At 42.8% G+C, this 11,094-nt stretch overlaps 1 protein-coding gene across 1 annotated transcript; it reads left to right on the top strand.

Moving 5' to 3' along the window:
* Positions 1-327: 327 nt before the first annotated feature.
* Positions 328-8,058, top strand: htatsf1 (HIV-1 Tat specific factor 1). The gene is made up of 10 exons (XM_023968464.1): positions 328-435; positions 1,956-2,120; positions 2,912-3,116; positions 3,216-3,263; positions 4,749-4,903; positions 5,112-5,275; positions 5,398-5,494; positions 5,778-5,867; positions 6,891-7,028; positions 7,250-8,058. The coding sequence occupies exons 2-10, from the start codon at positions 1,956-1,958 to the stop codon at positions 7,550-7,552; spliced, it is 1,365 nt and encodes a 454-aa protein (XP_023824232.1). The 5' UTR covers positions 328-435; the 3' UTR covers positions 7,553-8,058.
* Positions 8,059-11,094: the final 3,036 nt, after the last annotated feature.

Raw genomic sequence — 11,094 nt, 5'->3', positions numbered from 1 at the left:
CATGAAAATCGCCATACTCCCGTTGACTATAACGGGGGATCCTGTTTTCTGCAAACAATGCCTGCCTGCAGTACCACGGTCGGCCTTGAATTGCGTGGCTTCATCAAATACTGTATATTCTGGCTTCATTGAGAGGCAGTTGTTCTCCCCTGGTGACGACACAGATTTAGGTCATGGCTAGAAAGCCTCCAGCTTTTGTCAAATTTACGTCAAATTTCATATTTCATAGCAGGTTAGGAGAAATATCGTAGCAGGTTAGGGTTAGCTAAAATGCCAATTTTTTTATACTTAAAAAAAAACTTTTTACGTTTTGAGTTGACAAAAGCTGGATTCGTTCTAACCTTGACTCCATGGGTTTATTACTACCAGAAGTTCTTCTTTGACACCGGAAGTGTATCTTCAGTCATCGTTGGCGGCGGACCGTCAAAGCCAAAGGTAGCTGAGCTGGCTAATGTTTTAACGTTTAATTAGCTAACTAATCAATAATCCACATACAAATAATTGATCTTCAAAGACAAGCATTGCTGCCCCTTGGCTCGTTATGTAACGTTATTTTCTAGTCGAATTCCTGGCAAAACACACAAAGCAGAGCTTGCTAACGTTAGCTAGTTAGCTAACTAGGCACACTTGCTTGATTGTCAGCTAACGTTAACTTAGTAACTACAATTTTTATAAATAAACAAAGCTAACTAGCCAGGTCCAGTCAATTGGCTAGATATTAGTAACGTTAGTAGCTATAAAGATGTGTGTAATATACTTTTCATTGTCTGATTTCAGATTGTCACGCAGCACCCATGGGCTACTTGCTAACGTAGCTCACTCGTTAGCTAGCTACGGTAGCTCACTCGTTAGCTAGCTAACGTTACTGTAGCTATACTGATCAAAAATATAAACGCAACATGTAAAGTCTTGATTTCATGAGCTGAAATAAAATATCCCAGAAATGTTCCAGACGCACAAAAAAACGTATTTCTCTCAAATTTTGTGCACAAATTAGTTTACTAACCTGTTAGTGAGCATTTCTCCTTTGCAAAGCTAATCCATCCACCTGATATGCATAGCATATCAAGAAGCTGATTAAGCAGCATGATCATTACACAGGTGCACCTTGTGCTGGGGACAATAAAAGGCCACTAAAATGTGCAGTTTTGTCACACAGCACAATGCCACAGCTGTTTTGAGGGAGCGTGCAATTGGCATGCTGACTGCTGGAATGGCCACCAGAGTTAATTTCTCTGCCATAAGCCGCCTCCAACGTCATTTTAGAGAATTTGGCAGTATGTCCAACCGGCCTCACAACCGCAGACCAGGTGTAACCACGCCAGCCCTAGTCCTCCACTTCCAGATTCTTCACCTGCGGGATCATCTAAGACCAGCCACCCGGACAGCTGATGAAACTGAGGAGTATTTCTGTCTGTAATAAAGCCCTTTTGTGGGGAAAAACTCATTCTGGTTGGGTTGTCCTGGTTCCAAGTGGGTGGGTGGGTGTATGTCCTCCCAGGCCCACCCATGGCTGCACCCCTCTAGTCAGGTGAAATCGATAGATTAGGGCCTAATTTATTTATTTAAATTGACTGATTTCCTCATATGATGTGTAACTCAGTAAAATGGTTGCAAGTTGCGTTTATATTTTTGTTCAGTATAGATTTGTAGCTAGTTCACGAACGTTAGCTAACCAGCTAGCTGTCCACACAGCTATCAACAGCTTGCTAGCTGCAACTCTTGACTTGATAGTTCACAAGTCTTACGTTTGTTTTAAATTGTTAGCTGGCCGGTTGGCTGGCACACTATTCTAGCTGTCTGGCACACTATTCTAGCTGGCTGGCTGGCCCACTATTCTGGCTGGCTGGCTGGCCCACTATTCTAGCTAGTAGTGGCCCATTCAACAACAACACATGTCCTCTAAACAAGCAAGATCTTCAATGTATGTTCTTGTAACTTCCTGTGTTGTTTAGATGAGTGGTGATACTGATGGAAATAAGGAGTTCCACGAGCAGCTCCGGTTGCAGCAGCTGTATGGCCAGAGACAGGCGGACGGAGCTGACGCTAACACCTTCGTGGACCCAGAGGATGGGACGGTGTATGACTGGGACCACGACAAGAAAGCATGGTTTCCTAAAGTGTGTTACCATCACGTCTTCTGCTTAGCTGAAACCTTACATTTCTGTCTGCAACGACTTGATGTTGTAATACAAGGATGGGCAACTGGCGGAAGGATGCGGCCCGCCTTTTGTAGGCTTGCGGACCAATTTACCCCCTCCCCCCAGAAAATTATATATATCTATATATATATATATTAGGAACTCAGTCAGGTTCTCAACTGACAGTTGATAGTTAGAATAATAGAAATCACAAGGTGCAATTTCGAAATTTGCTTGTGCATCAGCAGTCATTCAATTAGCCCATGTCAGCAAACATTTTTAGATCGGTTAATTAGTCTAGCGGCCAGCTATCTAAACTTGTAAGCATGGTCGAATAACCGACCATGGTGGGGCCCAGTTATCATCTAAAAAAACTGCAAACATTTTCCTCCATTCTATGACAAAATGTGTATAATTGCAGGAAATTAAAGCAGGAAATTAAAACGGCACATTTTTCTCTCCGCCCAATAGCAAAATGTTTAGAATTGCAGCAAACTTGCTTTAAAGCTGCAACATTTTCTCTACTCCACATTGCAAAATGTGCAGAATTGCGGGAAATGATGGGGGATGACCCACATGCCACTGCGGCCCCTCATGACGAGGTCTGATTTTTTGATGGCCCCCACCCCCAACAAAGTTGCCCATCCCTGTTCTAATGTTATGTTTCTAGAACCTTTTAGAATTGCCATGACCCTCTGTCAGTTTTCATGGATTTGTGAGAATGTGTTGTGCGAAGTAGTGGTTGGGCTAATTCTGGTCTTCTTGTCCAGATAACAGAGGACTTCCTTGCTGCGTATCAAGCTAACTACGGCTTCACAAAGGATGGGGAGCATGATCCAAATGCTGCGTGTGCACCTGACACGGACACAACAGCCAAGCCAGAGGAGGGGAAGAAAGCCGAGAAGCGCACTGACACGGAACAGCCGAAAGATGGCAAAAAGGAGAAAGGAGAGAAAAGGAAGGCTGATACTGCAGGTACAGGATGTCTTACAGACATGTGTTTAGAATGAAATCGACATGTGACTTGGTGTATCCTCAAAGGGAATACTCAAACAAATATCATTGTCTTTGCAGCCTGGTTTGATGTGGAAACCGACAAGAATACCAATGTGTACGTGTCAGGTAAGTCTCCCTTCTCTGGATATGGCTACCAGACCTAAGTTCAAATACTATTTACTGTATTTTGAATACAGTACTTTCAAATACATTTCAAAACAATTATTTAGACAAAGTTTCTTTGAAAATTAAAGTAGTTGAATATTGGAATGTATTTGCAGGGCTCCAGATGAACATTTTCTCCTGGTACCACCATGCCCCAATGTTCTTTGCAGCGTCGCGCATTAGAAAACGTGTAATCATCATATAAAGTTATTCACAGTGATTTATTCAAAAGTGTAATAGACTAATGAGATGGTATTCAATAAATAAGTTGTTTTATTTAACATGTGATTCAAAATATTTAGATGTGCAACCTAATCCAGTGAATGTCATGAATTGTGGGTTGACAGTAGGCTTTTGTTGTTATATTTTACTGTTAAAATAGGCCTCCAGAATGTTCTTTAAAAAAAAATGTTTTTATAGAAATCTATTTGCCTGCATCTACACCTACTCATTCAAGGGTTTTTCTTTATTTTTAATATTTTCTACATTGTAGAATAATAGTGAAGACATCAAAACTATGGAATAACACATATGGAATCATGTAGTAACCAAAAAAGTGTTAAACCAATTAAAATAAATAAATAAACACCCTTGAATGAGTAGGTGTTCTAAAACTTTTGACCGGTAGTGTATGTGCGCTAATATCAAAGGCTAATTCACGACCTGAGTAAATGGAAACTCAAAACACGTTAGCTAAATCGCTAGCTCTCAACATAATGCCCACTGCTAGTAGCCATGCGTTAATCTAACAATAATTGAGGCCTATGCAATCGTAATGGCTGATGCCCATTTTGCTGTCTCCGTATATCTCAAAGCCATATCAAATATGTTGGTTGTAAAATAGTTGCTATTGAGCTCAACATTGAGAGTTGAAAAAAAACATTTTATACCTATAGAAATCTGAGAACCTCCTCTCTTCAACCGGGACAACAGGAAAGCTGTGTTTTACACGCAGTTAGATTTAAAAAATATTTTTACAAAATTACCCCGGAGCATTTTTTCCCCCGGGAAAGAAGAGAAAGAGAGAGTGGCTCATTCAACACAGCATCAGGGCCCTGTGAAACAGATACAGCGGCAGGAAGACACTTTCATTACAAATCATGGTTTTAGCCTCTCCAAAAAATAGGATGTCTTTAGTGAGGTGGTGCGATTTAAATGGTCGCAGTCTGGATCCCTGATTTGGAAATATGTTTTGAAAGTATTGGCATGTATTTACAACTACTTCAAATATAAGTCGTTGTTTTCGGCTTGTGCTTTGGCCAGTGTATTTGAAAATACTCAAATACACCGAAAATAAGAAATCCAAATATTTAAATACACGTGTATTTTGAACCCAGATCTGATGGCTACCAACACAATTGAATGTTCACTGTTTCGGCAGAAATGCATTGTTCAGGCAAGTTCCTACTGTCCTTTCAGTCAGGGAAGTTATTTTCTATTCCTCAGGTCTTCCACCGGACATCACCACGGAGGAGTTTGTTGAGGTCATGTCTAAGTGTGGCATTGTTATGAGGGACCCCATCTCTGAGGAGTACAAAGTCAAACTCTACAGGGACGGCCAGGGGAACCAGAAAGGCGACGGACTCTGCTGTTACTTAAAGGTGAGTGCTCTGGGCTTAGCGTTGTAATGGTTTGTTGTGTGTGTGTTTTGGTCTTACGAGGAGTGTAATCGAGACCATTAGTGTTCTCCCAGCGTTAGTGGGCAACGTCTGGGTGGATCTCTTTGTTGCTATGCGTCTATTTCCATGAGAGGATGTGTGTGTGTAGCGTTTCCATTCAGCGTGCTTCTCCTTTCCCCCTCCCTTGCAGAAGGAGTCTGTAGCCCTGGCTGAGCGACTGATTGACGAGTCAGAGATCAGGGGGTATCAGCTCCACGTGGAGGCTGCCAGGTTCGAGCTCAAGGGTCAGTACGACGCCAGTAAGAAGAAGAAGAAGAGCAAGGATTACCGCAAGAGGATGAAGGCACAGCAGAAGTATGTCCCGTCCTGCCATATTTCTATAACTGGAATTGGAATAGCTCAATGCTTCTGGGCATTTAGGTGTCCCTTTTTAGGCTTTTGTGTGGCTCATCTCTCACCATTGATCTGACTGATAGGCAGCTGGACTGGAGGCCAGAGAAGAAAGGGGAGGCGCGCAAGAGGCATGAACGTGTGCTCATCATCCAGAACATGTTCCACCCCAATGACTTTGAGGTGAGCAAATACCTCTCTCACTCACTCACGACCACAAAGAGCTGTTGTGAATAGATATAGATGACTGGTGTGAGGGCAGCAAATACCCCCAGCGCAATGAGTCGTTTAAATTGATTTAGACTCCTTACTATCGACAGCACTGTCGTATTTTAGGGAGTCGGGCTTGAGTCTTTCTCCCGTCAGAGATCAGGAATCGTTGTGTTCTAGTTTCACATCGCAACACTTCACCTCCAGTCCTTTTCTGCACTGTAGTAAACCTGTGTACCGTATCTCTGTCCCACAGGAAGACCCCCTGGTGTTAAATGAGTACCGAGACGACCTCCGGACTGAATGTGAGAAATTTGGTCAGGTGAAGAAGGTCATCATTTTTGATGTAAGTGCCTACTGATGGGAATCAGCTCACTTCATTTCAGTCACTCTGGTATAATTAAGCAAGAAGGCCTGGGGGGGGGTGTGGTATATGGCCAATATACCACGGCTAAGGGCTGTTCTTAGGCACAGCCCTTAGCTGTGGTATATTGGCCATATATCACAAACCCTCGAGGTGCCTTATTGCTATCATAAACTAGTTACCAACGTAATTAGAGCAGTTAAAAAATAATAAAAAAATCGTACCCGTGGTATACGGGCTGATATACCACGGCTGTAAGCCAATCAGCATTCAGGGCTCAAACCATCCAGTTTACAAAGCAAAATAACACACTCCAAAATCCGAAACATGTCAATGTAAGGTGTCAATTGGGAACTGTATTTTTAGTGTTCTGACAGTAGCCATGGTTCTATCCAACCATTTTTATGCAGTGATTGACCTGTTGCATAAAACAAACTCACAGCAGGCCTGGTGGAAACAGCAAATTGTTGGTAAACTTTCCTGAATGTTGACAACATAAAATATATTCTATATGGCTGGGTAGTTTTCTGTCATTGAGAGAATGCAACAAATGGTAGAGGAAATGCTTTTTTTTGCCTAAATGGAGATATTTTGTCGAAGTAAACTTGGAAGCTAGCTCTGTTGTGTTCTCCCACTATTACGACGTGGGAAACCATGGAGGTTATTAGGCTGAACAGACTGAAGTAAGTTATGGTGACAGGGTGGTGAAGGACTGCATTTTCATGTCACCGGCGTATTTGTATGCTGGTGACATGATGATCGGTGCCTCGCTGTCGTGTAGGCTACCATGTCAACAATCCAAAAGAAACACTTCAAACTTTTAAAATTGACCAATCAAAGTTTATGCGACAGAGTGTTTTGCCACGTGTGACATCACTGTGTGCTGCTTGTTATTCGCAACCAGTAAGTTAGACGGAAACACCTCTGGTGGGGAAATTTCGCATTCAAATCTTTCGGTAATTGGAGTGAAACCTAGCTAGTGACGTGGTCCTATGTCTTCCATAGAGACATCCTGATGGAGTGGCCTCGGTGGCCTTCAAAGAGCCAGAGGATGCAGATGTGTGTCAGATAGCACTGGACGGTCGCTGGTTTGGTGGCAAGAAGTTGTCAGCACAGCTGTGGGATGGATCCACTGACTACCAGGTAAGAACCATGCTGTTGTAACATTAGAAGCTGCTATGGCCCACATTTCAGCACAGATGGGGCTCATGAAGAGGCAGCGACAGGTAGTACAGTTGCTAGGTCACTATCACATTAAAGCTAAGAGAGGCTTAACACCTCATCAATTGTTTCCCGGGAACATATCAGCCACCTCTGTTAATGTACCATAGTGAAAATAACCGTTGGCGTGTGTCTGTCTATAGGTGGAGGAAACCACGAGGGAGCGAGAGGAGAGACTGAAAGGCTGGGCAGCCTACTTAGAGGGTGGGAGCAAGGGGCCTGCACCGCCGGGGGCACCGCCAGGAAGTACAGAGGGACCAAACACAACCACAGAGGAGTCATCCAGCAAGGCAGAGGGACCTGTGACAGAGCCCTCCAACTCTCAGAGCCAAGAAGCAGGAGCAGAGGCAGTAGTAGACCCTGGGGTGGAACCAAAGACCTCCGAGGACGAAGAAGTAAGTTCCACTGACAGCAGCCTGGCAGGAAGTGATGAAGAAGACACGTAGACAGACATCACTGTACATCTCCTTGTGTTCAGCATATAAAAGGACAGTCTTGCCTGACGTCTGCTAAACTTACCCCACACCTTGTTTGAGTGGTGGAAAGTGACACACTGAGGAATAAGGCTATTGGGATGGAAATACTCTGTTGCATACTTAGTGATGAATAAATAAAAAAAGTGATTTGTATATTTTCAATTCTTTCCCTCCACAATGACCTGTTTTATTGATTGACCTCAATAATTTGCAACATCACTTTTATGTCTTTTATACTAGGAATTTGTGTAATGAACTAAACGGGCTTGATTTGAATGCTCTGGTAATGGATACGCAGTCAGGGACCAAGCTTTGGAGAGGTCTTAAACTGAAAGGATTTACACCCATGTTTTTCATTGTCTCTCTTGAATATAGCAGCGAACTCGATTTCAACCTTCAAGCTAAAACTCCATCCTGTCTTGTCATGATTTGTTTTGAGATGGAAAATAAACGCAACGTTACCAATGGCAACCGTGCATGGTATTGTGTGTAATCTGTCACCCATGTTATTGATTTCTGTGTAGTTATTGCCATGAGGCAGTAGACTTGTTTTGTGTGTGTGTGTGTGTGTGTGTGTGTGTGTGTGTGTGTGTGTGTGTGTGTGTGTGTGTGTGTGTGTGTGTGTGTGTGTGTGTGTGAGAATGTCTCATGAACAAAGTAACAAAATACAATAAGAGTTGTGAAATGTTAGAAAGGGCAGCAGACACTGGGGAAGTAGTGGAAAGTGTTTCTGGCTGTGTTGAGGTTTCAGCCTGTGTGGGAGAGAGAGAGATATCAGTCTACTCTCCCGGTAGCAGGCTGGCTGTACTGAAGGCAGATTCACTTGGGTCAAGGCCTCCAACACCTCCAGCTTCCACACGAGCTCACGTGCAGCCTCTTAATGGTGTGCCCTAATGCGCTGTCACGCCAATAGCCATTGTCTTTCACACACAAAATGCTGCTGCACCCATCCTCTAACTGTAACAGATTGTCCATCTCCAAGTAATGTAAAAAAAAAAAAAAAAAAAACATAAATAGCCTGACAAGCCGGACGTCCGCGACAATGCCCCTCCATCGTGTGTAGATGGGAAGCGTGTTGGGTGAGATCTGTGGTTGTATCCACGCCCTCAAGTCTAAGAATGGCGACCAATTAGCGTGAAGGCGAGGAGCGCCTCTATAGTTTGGATTAGATGTGGTGTGCCCACAAGCTTAGTAAAGAAACGAGAGGGGAACGAAGTGTAAAACGGGATTTCCTTTTCCTCCCACACGCTGCCCTCAGACCCAGTCGGGAGGGTGACAATTCTGACGCCTGCAGGTGCCTAATTGTCAGTTATTTCGTCGTGCTCTGTCCACGTGAAGTGGGGAATTCATGACTGTCAGACTGGAACTACAGTGCGTTCGGAAAGTATTCAGACCCCTTGACTTTTTCCACATTTTGTTACGTTACAGCCTTATTCTAAAATATATATATTTTAACGTTCTCATCAATCTACACACAATAATGATAAAGCAAAAACAGGTTTTTAGATTATTTTGCAAATGTATAAAAAAAAAAAGAATCTCCTAGAAGGCCAGCAGCCCGGAGTCGCCTCTTCACTGTTGACGTTGAGACTGGTGTTTTGCGGGTACTATTTAATGAAGCTGTCAGTTGAGGACTTGTGAGGTGTCTGTTTCTCAAACTAGACACTCTAATGTACTTGTCCTCTTGCTTAGTTGTGTACCGGGGCCTCCCACTCCTCTTTCTATTCTGGTTAGAGCCAGTTTGCACTGTTCTGTGAAGGGAGTAATACACAGCGTGGTATGAGATTTTCAGTTTCTTGGCAATTTCTCGCATGGAATAGCCTTCATTTCTCAGAACAAGAATAACGTTTCAGACGAAAGTGCTTTGTTTCTGGCCATTTTGAGCCTGTAAACGAACCCAGAAATGCTGATGCTCCAGATACTCAACTAGTCTAAAGAAGGCCAGTTTTATTGCTTTTTCAATCAACATAACAGTTTTCGGCTGTGCTAACATAATTGCAAAAGTCTTTTCTAATGATCAATTAGCCTTTTAAAATTATAAACTTGGATTAGCTAACACAACGTGCCATTGGAAAACAGGAGAGATTGTTGCTGATAATGGGCCTCTGTACGCCTATGTAGATATTCCATAAAAAATCTGTTTCCAGCTAAAATAGTCATTTACAACATTAACAATGTCTACACTGTATTTCTGATCAATTTGATGTTATTTTAATGGACCAAAAATTTGCTTTTTTTTTCAAAAACAAGGAGATTTCTAAGTGACCTCAGACTTTTGAACGGTAGTGTATATCCAATGCAAAAAAAACATCTACATTTAAATGGTATTAATATTAATTTCCATTATTTCCCATATATTCCCGTTAATTCCCATGTATTCCCGTTAATTCCCACGGAAAGTTTCCACCCCTGAATATTCCCCAAAATGTGCAACTCTAGTTGAGGCACGGATCTGGGGAAGGGTACCAAAATATTTCTTAAACAGCCAAACTGAGCAAGACTCTTTGGTCTGATGAAACCAAGATTGAACTCTTTGGCCTGAATGCCAAGTGTCATGTCTGGAGGAAACCTGGCACAATCCCTACGGTGAAGCATGGTGGTGGCAGCATCATGCTGTGGGGATGTTTGGACATCATAAGGTGAATGCACCAACTTGTAAGTCGCTCTGGATAAGAGCGTCTGCTAAATGACTTAAATGTAATGTTTTTCAGCTGCAGGGACTTGGAGACTAGTCAGGATCGAGGGAAAGATGAATGTAGCAAAGTACAGAGAGATCCTTGATGAAAACCTGCTCCAGAGCGCTCTGGACCGCAGACTGGGGCGAAGGTTCACCTTCCAACAGGACAATGACCCTAAGTACACAGCCAAGACAACGCAGGAGTGGCTTCGGGACAAGTCTCTGAATGTCCTTGAGTGGCCCAGCCAGAGCCCGGACTTGATCCCGGTCGAACATCTCTGGAGATGAAAATAGCAGTGTAGCGACGCTCCCCATCCAACCTGACAGAGCTTGAGAGGATCTGCAGAGAATAACGGGATAAACTCCCCACATACAGGTGTGCCAAGCTTGTAGAATCATTCTCAAGAAGACTTGAGGCTGTAATCGCTGCCAAAGGTACTTCAACAAAGTACTGAGTCTGAATCCTTTTGTAAATGTGATATTTTCAATAAATTTGCAAAAATGTCTAAAAAACTTTGTCATTATGGGGTATTGTGTGTAGATAAGGGGGACAATTTAATCAATTTTAGAATAAGGCTGTAATGTAACAAAATGTGGAAAAAGTCAAGGGGTCTGAATACTTTCCGAATGCACTGTCTGTATTTCAGGAGGTATAGCAGCATCTTTTCAGCTTAGTAGACATTATCCATGTTTGTCACTGTCACATTTGCATTAAAGAACCTTACAGGAACACTGTATATATACTGAGGTAAATAATGATTCTGGATTTGCAATGGTTACTTGAAGGGACTGCATCCCATAATAATAGGCCATGAAACCAACGACCAACCACTAA

This window comes from Salvelinus sp. IW2-2015, linkage group LG23, assembly GCF_002910315.2.
Source record: "Salvelinus sp. IW2-2015 linkage group LG23, ASM291031v2, whole genome shotgun sequence".
Taxonomy (NCBI): domain Eukaryota; kingdom Metazoa; phylum Chordata; class Actinopteri; order Salmoniformes; family Salmonidae; genus Salvelinus; species Salvelinus sp. IW2-2015.
The sequence above is the reverse complement of the archived record's forward strand: the minus strand, read 5'-3'. Positions and strand labels throughout refer to the sequence as shown.

What these genes read in the sequence shown, in the direction of transcription:
- htatsf1 (XM_023968464.1), top strand. Translation starts at nt 1,956, where the DNA reads ATGAGTGGTGATACTGATGGAAATAAGGAGTTCCACGAGCAGCTCCGG. An exon ending in TACCAATGTGTACGTGTCAG is followed by an intron (nt 3,264 to 4,748) that starts GTAAGTCTCCCT and finishes TCTATTCCTCAG; the next exon opens with GTCTTCCACCGGACATCACC. An exon ending in GACTCTGCTGTTACTTAAAG is followed by an intron (nt 4,904 to 5,111) that starts GTGAGTGCTCTG and finishes CCTCCCTTGCAG; the next exon opens with AAGGAGTCTGTAGCCCTGGC.